The sequence below is a fragment of the Gracilinanus agilis genome, chromosome 4 (assembly GCF_016433145.1).
Source record: "Gracilinanus agilis isolate LMUSP501 chromosome 4, AgileGrace, whole genome shotgun sequence".
Taxonomy (NCBI): domain Eukaryota; kingdom Metazoa; phylum Chordata; class Mammalia; order Didelphimorphia; family Didelphidae; genus Gracilinanus; species Gracilinanus agilis.
Window position 1 is genome coordinate 357,562,463 of NC_058133.1, and position 18,777 is coordinate 357,581,239.

Here is an 18,777-nt window from a genome sequence, read left to right on the forward strand (position 1 = left end):
GGGAAGGGAAGGGAAGGGAAGGGAAAGGAAGGGAAGGGAAGGGAAGGGAAGGGAAGGGAAGGGATTGATTCTCTATTCTCTACCTCTTCCTAGCCACATATTGCTAAGTTTTATAAACTATAAAACCCAAGACAGTTGTATCATACAGTAAGGAACAAAGAAAATAACGGTGTAGAAGAGAAAGGAAGGTTTTTTTTTTCTCCTGTCCAAAACATAGTATCAAAGAGATTTTCTAGCTGTGTGATCTTAGGCAAGAAACTTTGACGTCTGTTTGCCCCAATTTCCTCAACTGTAAAATGAAGATAACAATAGCATCTACCATGCAAAGTTATTGTGAAGATCAAATGAGATAATATTTGTAAAAAGCAGAGTGGATTTGAACCCACAGAATACTTTGAACCTAAAATAGCTATTTTGGAAGGGAGAGGGAGACAGAGAGGGAGAGGTATTCCAAGTACTAACGTTGTTTATGGGAAAGCAGACACTACCTAGCCCCTGCCATTCTGTTTTTCGTAAGGATGGATGTGTATGAATTGAAATTAAAGCTGAGCTCAACCCCATCATATAGAGCAGGGGTCGGCAACCTTTTTGGCCATGAGAGCCATAAACACCACATTTTTTAAAATGTAATTTCATGAGAGCCGTACAGTGCTCACAGTGTACGCTCCTGTAACAGTGCCTGAAAAAAAAGTTGACTTTATGGCTCCTGCAGAAAGAGCCATATCTGGCCCTCAAAAGTGCCAGATATGGCTTGAGAGCCATACATTGCCAACCCCTGATATAGAGATTCAGTCCTAAGTATCAGAAGATCACATTCACTCTTCCAATGGTGTCCACCGACCAGTCAAAATTCAAATCCTTCCAAGAAAGGAGACTATGAGTGAAGAGAAAGGGAGAGGGTTGTTCAGCTGCCCTTCTTACTCCGGGTGAATGGCATATGCAGTCTCATTCAGGTGGGGCAAGAGTCACCCTATGAATGTCACTGTAACTTTTTATCTTCCTTTGCCCTTCCCTTACTCGACTTGAAGAGGCTGTATCATGGGAAATCCCCAGATTCCCAATCCAACCCCTACTGGAAGAAGTTGTATGCTGCTGCTGCTTTGCAACATAGATGAAACTTAGGAATTATTAAAATAAAAAAACCAAAACACCCATCAGAACAGAATGTAACTAGTAGTTTCTTCCTGGGAAAATCTTTAAGCCTGGCAGTTTTGCCAAATTTGAGATGTTTTCAGAAGGCACTCACCCCATAACTGGACGATGATAACTGAACAAACTACATATTCCATAAATGTTTTCTTTTTTAAAAAATCTGGCTGTTACATCGGATCTCTGGATGTTTCTTTCTAAATAAAAAAAGAGCAGTACACTGAAAAGCTGTCCACAAAACTCTCCACCACTCCCTTCTTCTACCCCACATTCTATCTCTGCCAATCCTTTGTCACACAACCTAACTTGGGTCATCCCCCGTTAACAGGAAGAACAGACACTCTAAAGAGCAAACTTGTGCGTCTATTGTCAATTACAATAATTGGTTTCTTTAAACTAAGTTGGTTCCAGAATTAGTGAGGGCAATTAGAAGAGATTCTGTTTCATTCAACATTTTCCAATGTAATAACAGTTGTAATCAAAGCATAAAATTTTACAGATTCGTAAACCCAAATGCACATACTCATATGTTTATGTGCTTATAGGCAGCTTTATAGCTAGGTTTTAAAAAGTCTCTTGGTTGCCCCAAATTTTTTATGAGCTCACAAAATTTTCACTGCCTCTTTTTTCCATGACAAGGATGCTACATCTGATAAAGTGACCTATCCACATTTCAATTTTTATTGAAAGCCTTCCCTTTGAAAAGCAAGAGAGTACTCTTGGAGGCTCAATCTCAGATCTATTGGCAATCTTTAACTCACATGGAGAACTAGAGGCTTAGCTACCGACTTTTGAAAAGTCTGCCTCTCTTTGCCATGGAGCGATGGAGGACAATTCCAGAAAACCGCTTCCATATTGAGCAAATTGGTTTGGTCCCCATCATGACTCATATACAAAAAGGCATGATTTTTCATACGAGAAAGAACTTTCTAACAGCTATAGTTATTCAAGAGTGAGCTCCCTATTACCGGAAGTGGTCAAACAGAAAATCGCTATTCTGTCTGGAATGTTATAGAGGGGATTTATGTCTGGGGAAGTGGTTTAGACTTGATAGTTTCTAAGGAGTCTTAGAGTTTTAAGATTCCATGAGGCAAGTAGGTGACCCAGTGAATAGAACACTGGGCTTACAGTCAGGAAGACCAGAGTTCAAATCTAGCCTTTCAGATACTTATTAGTTATATAACCCTGGACATGACATTTAACCTGTTTGCCTCAGTTTCCTCAACTGTAAAATGTGGTTAACAATAGCACCTATCTCCCACAGTTGTTGTAGGGATCAAATGAGATCTTTGTAAAATGCTTGGTGCCATCCTAGCACATAGTAGGTAATTATTGTTTTGTGTTTCTTTCCTTCTTTTCCATGATTCTGTGGTTTATAGTAGAGAAATGAGTTTCAATTCAAGGCAGTTTACTTTAATTGACAGTCAGTGGGGATGAGTTATCTTGTTAGCACACTCTAGGTTATGGAGCAGCAATGGAGCAATTATGTTGGTTTTTATGATGAACTTCTTATAACAGGCATGAACAAGTAGTCTGGACTATCCATTTATACACCCCACTCTAAGAACTAATTTATCCAGCTAAAATGAAACAGAATAATTACTTTGGGAGTGTGGATTGTTGTTGTTCAGTCGTTTTCAGTTTTGTCTGAATCTTCATGACCCCATTTGGGATTTTCTTGGCAAAGATGCTAATGTGGTTTGTTGTTTTCTTCTCTAGCACATTTGACAGATGAGGAAACTGAGGCAAACAGGGTTAAGTGATTTTCTTGCTCAGAGTCACACAGCTTTTAAGTATTCGAGACCAGATTTGAACTCATGAGTCTTCTTGACTCCAGGTCCAGCACTCTATCCACTGTACCATCAAACTACCCTAGATTAGAGCATATCTTTGTATCATCCAAGCAGAAAGATTTTTGCTTTTACTAACATAATATGGTTTGCCTGCTTAGACAATAGTCCATCCTTTAGCTGGGCTGACTCCTTCTTCTCCTCTCTAACATTTACAACATTGCCCATACAATTCTGGTGTGTCTTTTTGTACTTTGGAAACTCCCTCCATTGATGCCGATCAGCAATTCTTGAATCATTTATGATCTTAAAGAATTGCTCAGTTCACTGAGGGATAATCAACTTAGAAAGGCACAGAGCTTGTGTGAATCAGATGAAGGACTTGCATTCAGGTTTTTCTGACTCTAAAACAACCCCTCTAATTATTATGCTATACTATTTCTCTTCCTTGACTTAGAAAAAAATATATGTTAACCCTCCAGCCCTGAGGAATTGCCTCTTCCATGGAAAGTCTAGATAATGCGTGTGGGAAAGCCATCTTATCAACCAGATGAACTAATTCTAGACTTGGCTAAAAATATAAGGAGAGAATAACACAAAGCATCGTATTCATTAATAATAATAACAATAATAATAAATGTGGTTTTACCTTATGCTGATTTTGAATTAAGGGAGTTTCTTGAAACTTCGGTGTGCCCGTGTGAGAGTGACTCTCATGTAGCATGTGTGTGAAGTACATGTGTGATAATACCACTGCAACCACAAAGGAATTTACCACAGGAAGCATCACAGCTGCTGCTGATTAGCATTAGAGCCAATTACACAAAGCAAATTGTTAGCAGACATGTTTCCATAATATTTAACTGGTGGCAATGAATCAACGTGAATCCTTTTCCAGTCAATGCTAGATTTCCAAAGAATCAGCCTCCAATGATCCATGAAGGAATTGTGGATGAGGGAAGTGGCCAACCATCGCGAGGAATGGGGCGGAGGGTGCTGGGATTGCCCAGTGCTTCCTCCTCAGATAATCCTATTGGATTAGAGCAGCAGAGACGACTATGAGTAGTTGCCTGAGACAAAGCCGCCTCCTGGTTTGGCACCACAAGAAAGGAAACACTGGGTAGCTCAGAGCTCTGACCATCTATTCATCTGCCGAGCCTGCCTGTCCATGGATGTGTAAGAAGCACCATCTGGAGTATGGGTATCTTTGTGCTCGTGACTAAGTAATGTTAAAGCTGACTGGAAAACTACCGTGCTTGTCAGTTTGGGAAAATGTGAAAAAATTAATAATCTGTTCATATTATTTGACTCAACTCTAAAAGACATGGACCTTAAGGAGGTCAAAGATAGAAAGGCTATATGTGTGCATACATGTATACATACATGTGTATATATGTGTGCACACATGTGCTTATTTATGCATGTATGTGTGCATATGTGCCTATAGGCATATATAAACATAGGCACGTAGCTCTCTAGATATCTATATATAGATGCATATATGCTTGTGTATCTACATATATGCACATATTTAGAAAAATAGATACACATAAATATATACACACATATATGAGAAATGTTCATAGCAGCATTTTTTGGTATGTAAGAAAAAAAATTAGAAAAGAGGCAGCAGTGGGATAGCACTTAAGGGACAAGACTCAGGATCAAGAAGACCTGGGTTTGGGGACAGCTAGGTTGTGGATAGAGCACCAGATCTGGAGATGGAAGGTCCTGGGTTCAAATATGACCTCAGACACATCTTAGCTGTGTGACTTTGGGCATGTCACTTAACCCCCAATTGCCTAGCTCTTCCCACTCTTCTGCCTTGGAACTGATACTCACTATTGATTCCAAGATAGAAGATATGGGTTTAAAAAACCATGAAATTAAATGAATTTTTTAAGAAAGACATGAAAAAAAAGTCACATCCTGACCCTGATATATATTAACCAGCTGACAATGAACAAGTCATCATACTTCTGAATGTCCCAGGCAATTTTCTAAAGCTATAAATTATGGACATTCACATGAGTGGGGAGAATTTCCTCACTGATAGTTCCCTGTGTGGATGACATCACATGTACAGAAAAGCAACAAAAACTGAAAGCAAAGTGGGTGGCCCATCCATTAGGGAGAGTTGCTAAAGCGTAGGAAACTAATGGGATTTTATTATACCAAAGAAAATGTCAAACATGAGGAATTCAAAGGATCCTGCGAAGATTTGTAAGAAGCAATGCAAAGCAAAGAAAGCAAAACCCAGACAATAACATAGAATTTTTTATATACCTACATAGTTTTATATATGACTATGTATATGCATGATAATTACAATGACGCAAATGAAAACAATAGTTAAAGTCAGCCAAATCCAGATTAAATGCAATGACCAGGACTGGTTTCAAGAGGACAGATGACGAAATAGTCCTCCCTCTTCTCAGTAGAGAGGAAGACTATGGATGATGACTGTTGCGTACTCGGACAAAGCCATCCGTTGGTCCAGTGGGTTGGATACTGCCATTTGCTACCTGTGTGACCATGGACCAGTTCCCTTTACCTTCCTGGGACTCAGCATCTTCACCTGCATAGTAATGAGGTAGGCTAGATGATCTCTAAGGACTATTTTTAGCTCTAAATCTATGTTCCTCTGAAGCTGTGCTCTGTAAGGTCCCTTCTAGCTCTCAATTCTATGACTGGGAACCAGTGTGGTAGAGTGCAAAGGAGTTTGGGGTTTGTAATTGGGGAGGGGGGGTGGGGTTAAATGCTGCCTAAGATACTAGCTAGTAAGAATCAGATGAAGGACTTGAATCCAGGTTTTCCTGATTCCAAAACCACCCCTATGGTTGTCATGCTATGTTGTTTCTCTTATTGACTTAGAGAAAATATATAGGAACCCTCCATCTTTGTGGTCTTGGGCAAATGGCAACCTTTCTGAGTTTCCCTTTCTTTAGCTACCTCCCAGCTAGGATCTTGCGTCCCCAACCTCAGCTCAGTGCTCATCTTTCTCCAACCTACGCATCCTCTTTGGTTCTTCTGAGTGATTTACCCATTCTAATTTCCCACCCAAAAGAAAACCACTGGCAGTGCCATTAAACAAGAGCATCAGGAGATCCTATATTCCTGGAGGGATCTCCCTCCCGTGTTCTTTCAATATTCCTGGAAGGGTTTCTAGGGTCTTACACAGCATGCTTGTTCCCTGAGGAGGGAAGCCTCTCCTCCAGCATTCACAATGAGAGGAAGATGAAATGCATGGCAGCCTCTCGCTGAGGATGGATAAGGCAAAGAAGGTCTCCAGAGAGAAGCACGCCATGGATGCAGCAGTGCCAGCCTGGCTTAGTGAAGCCAGGACAATTGGGGGAAACCCCATATGTATCCTCTGGGATAAATTCCCTCAACGGCAAGGTCTAGTAAATAGGTTATTGGATTTGAAATCAGGAAGATCTGGATTCCACCTCCCACCTGCCTTCATGACCCTGGGCAGATCACAACCACTCAGCCTGAGATTCATCATCTGTAAAATGAGGAGCTGGCAGTAAAAGGTGAGATTGTTTACTAAGGGTCAGCTGGCTGAAAGGTCTTAAAAGCAATCAGCCTCAGCATAGCTAAGGCTAATCTGTAAGCTGGGCGCTTATTTAAAAGCCAAGTAGCTGTTATATAGAATGCTACTTTTTCTAAGTCTGTTTCAGCAACAGTTGTAGGAAAAACAGAAAGGGAGGGAAAAACTCACAGACTTTACCTAAAATCTTCATAAAAAAAAGAACATTCACACTTATTAAATATTGAAAATGCCTGAGGCAATAGAAACGTCTCTTGATTCCTTTAAAGTATCTAACAGATTCGTGCCATTGGTTCCGAACTCATGCACACACCCAGTCACACATGTATCACGCACATACACATATACCCATTCTCACACACCTGTTCTAAATGATGCAAAAATATGTCTTTATTGGCTACAATCTGAAGCAAAAGCTATGGAATGGAATACCAAGTAACCTAATTTGTACAAGCGTGAGGCCTCCACACAGGCTCTCATTTGGAAGGGAACGACATCTGTGTTCTGACTCTATAAAAGCTTGTTCAGTGAAAATAGCCTGACGTGTTTTACAAGGCAGAGCTATTTAGCCGCCTGGTTTGACAAGACTTTTGAGAGGGGGAAAAATTAATTATAATTGCAATCTTGCTACAACAATTTGGCCTCCTGATTGAATTCCAGTGCAAAAAAAAAAACAGGCTGGGAGGAGTTTGTTCTCAGATCGGTCTCCTATACATAAGGGCAGCATCCGTTTTATGAGCGATGGAATTGGTGAAAAGTCAAACATTAAATTCTCTGGGTTGGGAGTTTGTGGGGTCCAGACCGAGGTGGCATCTCAAGCTTTGTGTGGGATTCGGTAGGAAAATGGGACTCGGATTTTGTTTGAAACTGAAATGAGGCAAAAGCATTGTTCTCCCGATAAACGAGTGTGAGTGCAATTTCAGAAGAGTTTTGGACTGACTGATTATTGTTTATTTCGAAACGGGGTTGCAGGAAGTACGTGGGGATGGGGAGGACTGGGGAGAAGTCGGGGAGAGACAATGTGAAGGGATATCAGGGAGGATATATATTGAAAGTATGAAATGAGGTATATATTTGTGGAAAAGGAATCAAAAGATCAGAGTGCTACCAAGACCATAACACTTTGAAGAAACCAGATTGTCTTAGAATTACCTAGCATTCATGTGGAGAATGCCTCTTTATATGCACTGAACTGCTCTGAATATGTACAGTGGCATTTAAGGGAAGCGAGTCAATTTATTATACAGCAGTAATTGTATGGATTTACCAAACCTGTTGAGGACTGAGTCAATTTATTCCCCAAAAAGTCTTTATTTCTCGGTCCCAAGCCTGATTAAAAAGACTTTTTCATCTCTGGCAAAAAGTCAGCATTCATTGAGGCAAAATGGAGTCCACTTGCAAAGTTTGATTTTTAGGTCATGTTCACAACTAGAAAACTCAAGACTCTCATTTGAGCAAGTTTAAAAAAAAAAAATCTCCACCTTCCTTTCCCCTTTCCCACTTCTGAGTCAGTCTTCAGTGAAAGAGGATGTCGGTATGGAGGTATTTCAGATGTTTAACCATGAAGCCAATTTCTCCAAAGTTCCCTCATCCTTCTGGGGTTGAGCATTTCTAATGGTGTTCAAAGACATCTTGCCTTGATTATAGGTAGCCAATCTGCTATTTAGGTTTCTTCTGCCTCTAAAACTCCTAGGAAAGGCACAAAACTTGCCAAATTATGGACTCCTTTACTGTTCTGGATCCTCTTTGAGAAAATGTGATTCACTTAGAAAAGCTCAAATCACCTTTCTAAAGGATTCAGGTTTTCCAACTCAATGAGAGAAATGCAAGAGACAGAGAGGGAAAGAAAAAAGTGTTCAACCCCCTCCTGTCCCATTAAATTATAGACTATATCATTCTCCTGTTGGACAGAGCTGTGAAAGTGGTAGAAAATCAATTTTTGATATCCCTTCATGGTGGGGAGAGAAAATCTATTTGTAAATTGAATACAGACCTAAAACACCATATCTGTGTTATGTGTTAAAGACTAATGAAATTAGCCACAGTTCCAACTACAGTCCAGCAAGGATATTTGTAGGTCAGTGCTTTCTAGGTTCAGAACTTGGTTTAGACTTTTTGCATTTTCCAGTCGACCATCTGTGGCTCACTCTTTCTGAGATATTTTTGTAATAGAATCAGAGATCCCTCTAGAAATGGCACCAGAAGGGAATGCTCCACCCAGTTCAATGTGGTAAAAATATTTCATCGAAAGTCTTATTGTTGATACATGGCTGTTTCAGTCAGCCAGGTTGCCAGCTAGTCAGTCAACAACAAATAGTGCGCACAAAATAGAAGCGCTCTCTTAGCCTGTTGGCTAATCAGTCAGTCGTTCAGTCCTCAGTCACTCAATTAAACAGACAGTCAAAAAAGCAATCACTCAAACAGACTGACAGTCGGCCAGTCAACAATTAAAAGAGCATGAAGCAGAAGGACTCTCTTTGCCTGTTGGTCAGTCACTCAGTTAGACAGAGAGATAGTCAGCCAGCCAGTAAAACTGTCAGCCAGTGAGCCAACAATTACTGAGCATGAAAAAGCACCACTCTGGATTTTGGTTTCTTTGCTGGTTGCATTCTCTGGTTCTGATTGTGGGTTGATTGGGCTAAGAGCCAAATGCAAAGGCCAGATGCAGTTCAGAAAAATGACTATTTTCTCTCACCAACACTGTATAAGAGCTATATTGTGAAGTTCAAATCTTGAAAGTTTATTAAAAGTCTCCCCTCTAGTGGGACAACAAGGTATTTCAACCAGCAGAAGGACACAACTCCTCTTCTCTTCTCTTCTCTTCTCTTCTCTTCTCTTCTCTTCTCTTCTCTTCTCTTCTCTTTTCTCTTCTCTTCTCTTCTCTCCTTTTCCTCCTTACCTTTCCTTCTCCTCTCCTCTATTCTCTCCCCTTCTATTCTCCTTTCCTCTATTTTCCTCTCCTCTATTCTCCCCTCCTCTCCTCTCCTCTCCTTTCTTTTTTTTGGAAAGCAAAAGAATTCAAGTTTTCCAGATAGTGCAAGACAAAGAAGTCATTCTCAAGCGACATCTCTGACAGCTGAACCAAGCTGACTAACACTGGAAATGTCCCAGGAGATGTACGTAATGCTGGGCAGTGCTGCTGTTGGCACTGGTTGGAATGGCAACACCTTTAATAAACCAGGATTACTCCTTCACCACCCTCTGCACAGAGTCTGTCAGGGTTGTTTTCTCTTTTTAATCTCTTTGTAACCCCCAAGGTGTCTCAGAGGGCTTTCACATCCAGTGTTCTTACTTTTGGGTTACAAAAATAAGGCATACTTTAAGAACAGTAATCATATATGGAATGTTTAAAATAATCATTAAGGTTTTTGTACCTTTTTTGCAACTTGTTCACATAATACAGCCTCTTTACAAAGGCCAGACTTGATTTTTTTTAACAAAAAAGGTAAAGATGTACGAATTTTTAAAACAAAGTCTTTTTTTTTAGGAGAAAATAATTTTGTGGTTGGAGTCATACATTGGTAAGGCAGCGAATTACCTTGAAGTCTACCCTCTTATTTGATGTCAACATCTGGCTTCTATGCTCTAGAGAATCTCAGAACTTAGACTGTTTGAGTTTATCGATGTGGTAGCAAAGTTTCAGTGCCGGCCCTAGTTTCAGGCCCAGGTATTTCATGATCATGTCACTCTTCAGCAGCAATAATGCATTGCCATCAATTTCCTAGTTGAAAGAGAGAGACAGAAACAGAGAGAGAGGGAAAAAAGAATCAGAGACTGAGAATATTTGAGAGTTTGTTCATATACTTGGAAATATTTTTCACCTCTATTTTCTTTTTATAAACATGTATTATTTCTTCTTCCTACCTCACCACCTCCAACTGAATAACAATCGCAAAACACAAAAAATAAAACCCTCATAACAAATGTACAGAGTCCAGCAAAATGTTAACATTGGATACTGGGAGAAATGTGTGTCTCATTTTAAGACCACTACCTCTTTGGCAAGAGATTGGTGGTATTCCATCTTCAGTCCTCTGTACTCATGATTTATCATTGCTTTGATAAAGAATTCTATAATCTTTCAAAGATATTTCCTTTATAAAGTTGTTATTGTCTAAATTGTTCTAATTCTGTTCACTTTATTTTGCATCAGTTCATAAAGTTCTCAGTTTCCTCTAAACATTTCTTATGGCATAATAATATTCTATTATATTTGCATGCCAAAATTTATTTCATCATTTTGAAATAGATGGGTATCCCTTTAGTGTTCACTTTGAGGCTATTGTGAAAAGAACTGCTAAACATGTTTTCATATATCTGGGTCCTTTTTCTTGTTCTGTAATAAGACACACAGAGAGAGGGTCAGAGAATACAGGTCTAATAGTAGTATTGCTCCATCAAAGGATTTGTGCAGTTTGAGTTTGGGGGCATTGTCCCAAATTGCTTAGACCTGTGAATTTTAGGGCTGTGGTTGACTTAAAATCACATGAACATTTTTTTAGTTCTTTACTTTCTATCTTAGTAACAATTCTAAGACAGAAGAGCAAGGGCTAGGCAAACAGGGTTAAATGACTTACCCAGAGTCACATAGCTAGGAAGTATCTAAGAATAAATTTGAACCCACGTCCTCCTAACTCCAGGCCTGGCACTCGAACCACTATACCACCTAGTTGGCCCTTATGAATTTTTAAAGCACGATAAGTTGCCTTTTCCTTGTCACATAACCACTTCTTTTTTCAGACAATGTTTGCAGGGGAATTGTCAAGTATCAAGGTCTGTCACCAGAAAAGTGACCTTGTACATTGGAAATGTAAGCCTTTATTTAAATTATATAATAATAATAATGACTGATATTTATTTACTTGGTGGTCTATGGCATAAAGATGCTTTTATAGGAGACATCTTTTACTTCTGGTGACCTGAAGAAAAACAAATCAATATATCCTCTTGTTAGAAACAAGAATCATACCTGGATATGTGGCTTAGTCACTCATTTGTATATAAATATATTCTCTCTCTCTCTCTCTCTCTTTCTTCTCTCTCTCTCTCTTTCTTCTCTCTCTCTCTCTCTCTCTCTCTCTCTCTCTCTCTCTCTCTCTCTCTCTTTCCTCTCTCTCTCTCTCTCTCTCTCTCCACACACACACACACTTGTTGTTCAGTTGTTTGGGTCATATCCAATTCTTTATGACAACATTTGGGGTTTTCTTGACAAAGACTGAGGGGCTTTCCATTTCCTTCTTTGGTTCATTTTACAGATGAGAAACTGAGGCAAAGAGAAGTTAAATGACTTCCCCAGGGTCACACAGCTAGGCTCCTGATTCCAGGCCAGGTACTCTATCCATTGTGCCACCTGGCAAAACACATACACACACACACACACACACACACACACACACACACACAGCTCAAAAGTGGGAGTGTAAATAACCCCCTAGGAATAAATGTTTGAGGGACACCTAGGTGGCTCAGTAGATAAGAACTCCAGGCCCAGGGATAGAAGGTTCTGGGCTCAAATTTGGCCTCAGATACTTCGTAGCTGAATGACCCTGAGCAAATCATTTAATCTTGATTGCCTAGCCCTTACCACTTTTCTATCTCAAAAGCAATACTTAAATAATGATTCTAAAGTAGAAGATAATGGTTTAAGAAAAAAATGTTTGAGTGCATAAATGTATACTTAAGAAGTAAAAGACTTATGTTTGCTGGCAATACCATTTACTACATATGTAACCTTGGGAAAATCATTTTGCTTTTTGGGGTCTCAGTTTCCCCATGTGTAAAAGGGGGAATTGCATCAGAAGATCTCTAAAGTCTTTTCCATTTCTAAATCAATGATGAAGATATAATTGGAAAGTTCATCTTTAAATGTTGTGTATGTCCATGCCCTTCCAATGGAAAGAGTACTAGATTTAAAGGAAAAAGATGTGGGCTCAAATTCCCACTCTGGTTCTTACCTATCTTACCTTGTACTAGTTATTTTCCCTTTCTGACAGTTTCCTCATAAAAGGGTTTGACTAAATGATCTCCAGGATCAAAATCCAATGATTGCTTTTGCTCTCTTGAGGAATTCATTAAGGAATGAGTGAATGGTTTGACTAAGGTCTCACAATGGGTAGATAACTGAGGGATAAAGAACTCCACAATGTAATTAAACAAGAATTTATTAAGTGCCTACTATATTCCAGGCAGTATTCTAAGTGATGGGAATGCAAAGACAAAAGGGAAATCTCTACCCACAAGGACTTTGCATTCTATTGGCTAGCATTCTCTTCTGGTGGGTTTGGGGTCCTGCCTAATCTTTTCATTTACTATGTCCTCTTGTTGCTGGAATTAAAGAATAATATCTCTATTATTCAGTGGGGTCTCAGAAAACTGTATCTCTGTTTGTCTTCTCCATACCACGTCTCCTCACTCCAACCTATGTCTCTAAGAATAAGATGTGACATCCATCATACTCAAGAACATGGAACAAAATCAGGTTTTGTACATTCCTTTACCCATGTGTCATTTATTCCCTGAGCTTCATGAGTGAGTGTGTGTGTGTTTAAAATTTTCATACTTCACTTTAGTTGATTGCCAGTGTAGTAATTGCACTCAGTGAGAGATTTCAGGTGCCTTCTGGTTGTGTCAATAACGACACAAAATTATTCACCTGCTTTTTACTAAGGTTTAGCACATGCAATCATAGGGCTATGGTTAATAAGCTAATCACCAACAGTACTTGTGTTAATTCCATTTTCCTAATAAAGACACAGAACTCCTGAAGATATATTTAATTCATGAGTCTAATTCAACTGGCCTTCTTCAGCATCTTCTCACCTCGGTTTAGATACCTGTACTATTATATATTTCCCAGAATACAACATGGAATTGATAAGAGCTTCAAGAACGGGAATGATTTAATGTTCATTAAGTATGAGAAGAGCAACACCCCTCCCTTTCTCCTTGGATCCTGGGCCAACCCTAGGCACAGTTATGGAGTAGGTCAAGATTGTCTTCGGCCCCTTCTCCCATCTAACTGCCCTTCCCTCTTGCACCCCACTTTCAAGTTTTACTTTTAACAATCTCCTAAACCCAGGGTCTCCCACTGGGATAAGCCTTCCTTGGATGGAACTAGATTTTCACCCTCCTCTTCTCCAATAAACTTCTCTTCCTCCACTACACACCCTCAAACAAAAGATGCCCTTTCCTGAATCTCATTGCTTCTGGACCTTGCTACTTGTTACACCTGTTGTGCTAATGGTTACTAATGTTTTAATGAAGTTCACCAGCAGTTTTCAAGAAATGCTCTCCCTCAGTGTGTGTGTGTGGGGTGCTTGTCTTTGATCTTTTATATCTCCATAATCATTTGTTTTGGGGGCTGGGACTTATGGGTATTTGTTATAGCTAGGGTTTGTCGCTTGGTTGCTAGTACTCTCCTCTTCCCCCAAAACAAAATATACCGGAGTGGAGAGAGCAATAATGGAAGCTCAAAGATGAGATTCTGTCCAGCAGAGCCTATTTGAATAGATTGTTTTGCACATGAAAAACATGTGAATAAGATTCAGGTATCAGTAAAGAAATTAGCTTTCTTCTCCTCTTTCCCCAACCCTTGCCACCCCAGACACATATATAAATGTGTCCAATATAAATGGTGGATGTGGCTCTTGTATCATTATCCAGGCTGCCCAGTCATCCCACCAAAGCCTCCCTTTCCAAGATAATAGGGAATCCTTCCTTGCCTATAGCACCTACAGGGTGGGCTCATCATCGATGTCCTTGATGTCCCCTCTCCAACTCTCCCTCTACTCCTCTCCCAAATTAATTTGTTTATAATGTTTCCAGAGATAGAACAAAAACAAATAATGTATTGTACTGGAAGGGCATATAGCAAGCTAAGATAGCTTTGTGTGAATCTAAGCTCTTGGCTTTCAGGAATCTCAGGACATTTTTAAAACTGTATCTCATTTGTTTTGGTTAAGCCTGGGAATTCAAATGACTATCCCAGATCTATCTTGGACCTGAGGCCAGCAATCCTGACCCACAGTCCTGAGTAATAACTCATATATAAGATCACAAAGTGCTTAGAGACCAGAGATGCTAAACAGCAACACAAATTTCAGATCCCAGTAACCTTACCTCCCAAGTATGGTCCATGGGAGTGTTGAGACCTGAACTTTAAGAGCTCCCTAGGACTTTTTTGTGGGAGTTTTGCCCAATGTTGGGGGCAAGAAGAATCACATTTTCCTAGGAAAAGTCCTAACTGGATATGCCATGTTGGCAAAGACATGGCAAAAATGCCGAAGGGGGCTGCTCTGTTCCCCTCTCCACAGAACCTGATGACATTTTTGCATGCCCCACCCTTCTGTCCAGCCACCCAATGTCAGCACTTCCTCCCTTGACTGTCTGGAGTAACACAGGGGGCTCACAGGCAGCTTGAAGGTGTTGTTTTGACATGTGATCTCTAAAAGGTTTGCCAATCTCCTAATTAGTGAGTCTGCAGCTAGGTGGAAGAGTAGGACCTGGAATCAGGAAAACTCATCTTCATGAGTTCAAATCTGGCCTCAGACACGTACTAGCTATGTGATGCTGGGTGAGTCACTTAACCCTGTTTGCCTCAGTTTCCTCATCTGTTAAATGAACTGGAGAAGGAAATGGTAAACCTCTCCATTATCTTTGCCAAGAAAACATCACAGAATATCAAACACAACTGAAAATGACTAAATAACAGCTCTATATGCTAGATAGCTCTATATGCTACTTTACTTGAAAAAAACCTAATAAACTCAAATTGGCCTACCTGGTAAATGCCAAAACCAGTTAAGATGTGGGACCAACAAAATGTTATTTTAGATTCACGAATAACAAAAGTGGTTGTAGGATCTTAGATCTAGAGATAAAAAGGACCTTCTGGGCCTTCTAATCCAGTTCCTTCATTTTATAGCTGAGAAATCTATAATCTAGAGGAGTTAAATGACTTCTCTTAGACCATACCAGAGGCAGGATTTGAACTCCAGTCCTCAGAAGAAAGCTTCATTCTTTGGTTGGGTAAATGGAGAGCATGCAAGTGCTTTTTTTAGTCTGTCTCCCAAATTTTCCTCTGATAGAGGGGAGTGTGGTACTATTGATTTGCTCCACCTTAACAAGTCAGTGTCACCTGTATGTTTATCTCAGACCATCCTACAACCCCTTATCAGGGCCCACAACATCTGCGTACATGTTTTCTGAAGAGCTCCACATGAGGTCCCAAGGCCTGGGGGTCAGCATCTTTCACAAACCAGACCACATCTTCCACAGTCCAGGTGGAGGGATTCTTGCTGGTAGGTCGGGTGGCATCTTGTCCATCTGGAGAAGGACTTGAGGCTAAATGGGGATAAGCAAATAGAGGAAAAGTATAAAAAGCTATTAGATAATGAACCCAGGGCCTCCCACTCAGGGAAACTGCTGGCTACTATCTGGTTGAACCCTGGGCTCTAATCTGGGAGAATGGGAGACCCCAGTAAAAATAATTTTTTCTATATAGTCAGGGCACTGAACCCCACGAGGTGTGTGCGTTGGACTTTGAGATGGGATAGGAGAAGGTGGTAGCATGAAGAAGAAAGACTCATTCTCTTACTGGGCAAAGGAAAGGCTGCCTGTTGTTTCCCTCTTCCATCCCTACCAAGCCCATTGTAGAAGCACTAAGCAATAGGGAAGGGGTTTGAAATTACACTGGTTCTAGTAATAGGACCTGAATTCAAATCCTGCCTCTGATAGATATTATCAGTGTGCTCTTAATATCCCTGAGCCACAGTTCCCTCTTCTTTAAAATGAAATTGGACTAAAAGGTCTCTAAAGTCTTCAACTCTAAGATCCCATATAGAGCTCACACTTCCTATTTTCTCTATGACCTAAAATGGAGAAAGGAAGAAACAGGGATTGGATAATTATTTTCCTGTATCAACTGATATCCGTGGTGTTTAAAAGAACCTTTCTCCTCAGAATTCTTTTAATCCTAGTCTTGCCTTGAGCTGTGGTCCCTTGATGAACAGTCTCCTTGTTAACCCGCTTAGAAGTGCTAAGATAAACACTGAAAATGTGACTTTTTAATACTGTGAGGGCAGGATGATTTAAGGTCACTTCAGCCCTCACTGGCTTTAAATCAAAGCAATAAAGACACCGCAGAAGGGAGGTACATTTATATCTTTATTCTTGGTCTGTGCAGAAGGATAAATCTTTAACATCACATCCATGTAAACCCGCTAACATGGGGTTTATCACCCATGACAGTTATCGCCCAGTCTAGGGAACTGGAAAGTCCATTTTTACAGCACACCAAGAAAAACCAAAACCAAAAACCTTCCATCACCGAGACTCACATTGGCTCAATCCTCCTGAAACCTGTCACTACCAATTGGTCTATAATGAACGTCTGCCAGCTCTAAGGACACAGTTGGAGTGTAAAGGGCTAGAGCTGGCACAAGGAGGGAGAGCAGAGGCACATGGAGAATTGCCACAAGAGAAGTTGCAGAAGATGGGAGTGGAAAATGGAAAAAGTGACTCCAGGGATTCTCAGGGATCTCCATAGATGCATATGCATAATCAAATCCCAAACTCTCTTGCATTGTACAGCACTCATTCTTTCTTTCCTAGTTCAACTATCTTGTTTTTTAAAATATTAAATAAATTTTCATTTTCTCAATTTCATGTCGTACTGGTTCTTGAAAGCCATAGAATTTAGAGATGGAAGTCATCTAGCTTAACCTCTCCTTTTATTGATGGGGAAACTGAGCTCAACTCAAACTCTCTCCTCATCCTTAAATCTTAGAACCGTCAGTTTCCTTTAAGCTCAGCTCACAGATCACCTACAAGAGAACTTTCCTAATCTCTTCAGTTGCTAGTGTGTCTTCGCCCCCACCTCAAATGGCCTCATATTTTTGCATGTTGCTGTTGTTCAGCTAGTATTCAGTTGTATCTGAATCTTCATGATTGCATTTGGGGTTTTCTTGGCAAAGATACTGGAGTGGTGCTTTTTTTTTTCCATTGCCGTCTTCAGCTCATATTACAGAAGAGGAAACTGAAGCAAACAGATTAACATAGCTAGTTAGTGTCTAAGGTCAGATTTGAACTCATGAAGATGAATCTTTCCAACCCCAGTCCTTGCACTTTACCTACTATTCCATCTAGTTGCCCAGATTTTTGCACAGGGTGTCTCAAAAGTCTTAGAGCAGTTTTAAGGGTTTGTTTCTGATTATTTATATACAAATTGTCTTCATAATGGAGCATAAGCTCAATGAAAGTAGGAACAACTTTTTTTCTTTGTCTCCTCAGTGCCTGGGCAAGTCACTTTCTTTATGCTTTGGACAATTCTCTAAGATTATAAATTAAAGAGAAAGTCCTGAGCTACATCAATCAAGGGAAATTCTTCACTTGAGAGTTCCCTATATGAACAAAATCCAGTCCCTATCCCCTATGTCCAGTGCCCACCATAGTACCTAGTAGAGAACAAGCCCTTAATACTAGCTAGATGGTATAGTGGTTCTAGTGACTAACTTGGAATTAGAAAGACTTGAGTTCAAATTCAACTTTAGTTACTTCCTAGCTATGTGACTCTCTGGGCAAGCCATTTAACCACTCTTGACTTTGGTTTCCTCATCTGTAAAATGGAAATAATAAGAGCACCTCTCATAAGATTATCGGGTGGGTCAAATGAAATAATATACTAGAAGGGCTATGCAAACATTAAAGTGCTTGATAAGTACTAGTGATTATTATTATATGTTTACTGATTAACTGATTGAGGGAGAGAAAAAGTATCTTTCTCAAGGTTAGAAGCTGGTTAGTGGTAACATCAAGGCTTTAAAGTCCATGTCTCAACTCCTACTTCTTTCCACCATACCCTTTATAATTCTTCCTCTTTACTCTTTATTCCTATTGCTGCTGCCCTACCCTAGGCCCTCCTCACTGTACCTGCGATAGTCTCATCATAGATGAGGTCCCAGATTCCTGTCTCTTTCCCCCAGAATTATTTATTCAATAAACATTTGTTAATCCATCTGGTCAGACTTGGTGTCCTGAGTATCCTTCAAAGCTCAGCTCAAGCTCCACCCCCTGACACTGTCTGGCTCAAAACAGATACTGAAATAAATAAGTGCTTGTTGATGGATTCATTCATTGAGGAGCAGCATGTGGCAACATTAGCTCATACTTAGATTGAAGCTTGTATATAACAAAGGATACCATAGGAAAGAAAGGAAGGAAGGAAGGAAGGAAGAAAGGAAGGAAGGAAGGAAGGAAGGAAGGAAGGAAGGAAGGAAGGAAGGAAGG

General features: G+C 40.1%; 1 protein-coding gene across 1 annotated transcript in view; it reads right to left on the reverse strand.

The window, feature by feature from the left end:
* Positions 1–10,087: 10,087 nt before the first annotated feature.
* SCML4 (Scm polycomb group protein like 4) overlaps positions 10,088–18,777 on the reverse strand; it is a 94,294-nt gene continuing 85,604 nt past the window's right edge. The window contains exons 5-6 of the mRNA XM_044675402.1: positions 15,689–15,834; positions 10,088–10,213 (exon numbers count right to left, since the gene is read on the reverse strand). Of these exons, the coding sequence (XP_044531337.1) occupies positions 10,088–10,213; positions 15,689–15,834 (272 nt within the window). The remainder of the gene's footprint in view (positions 10,214–15,688; positions 15,835–18,777) is intronic.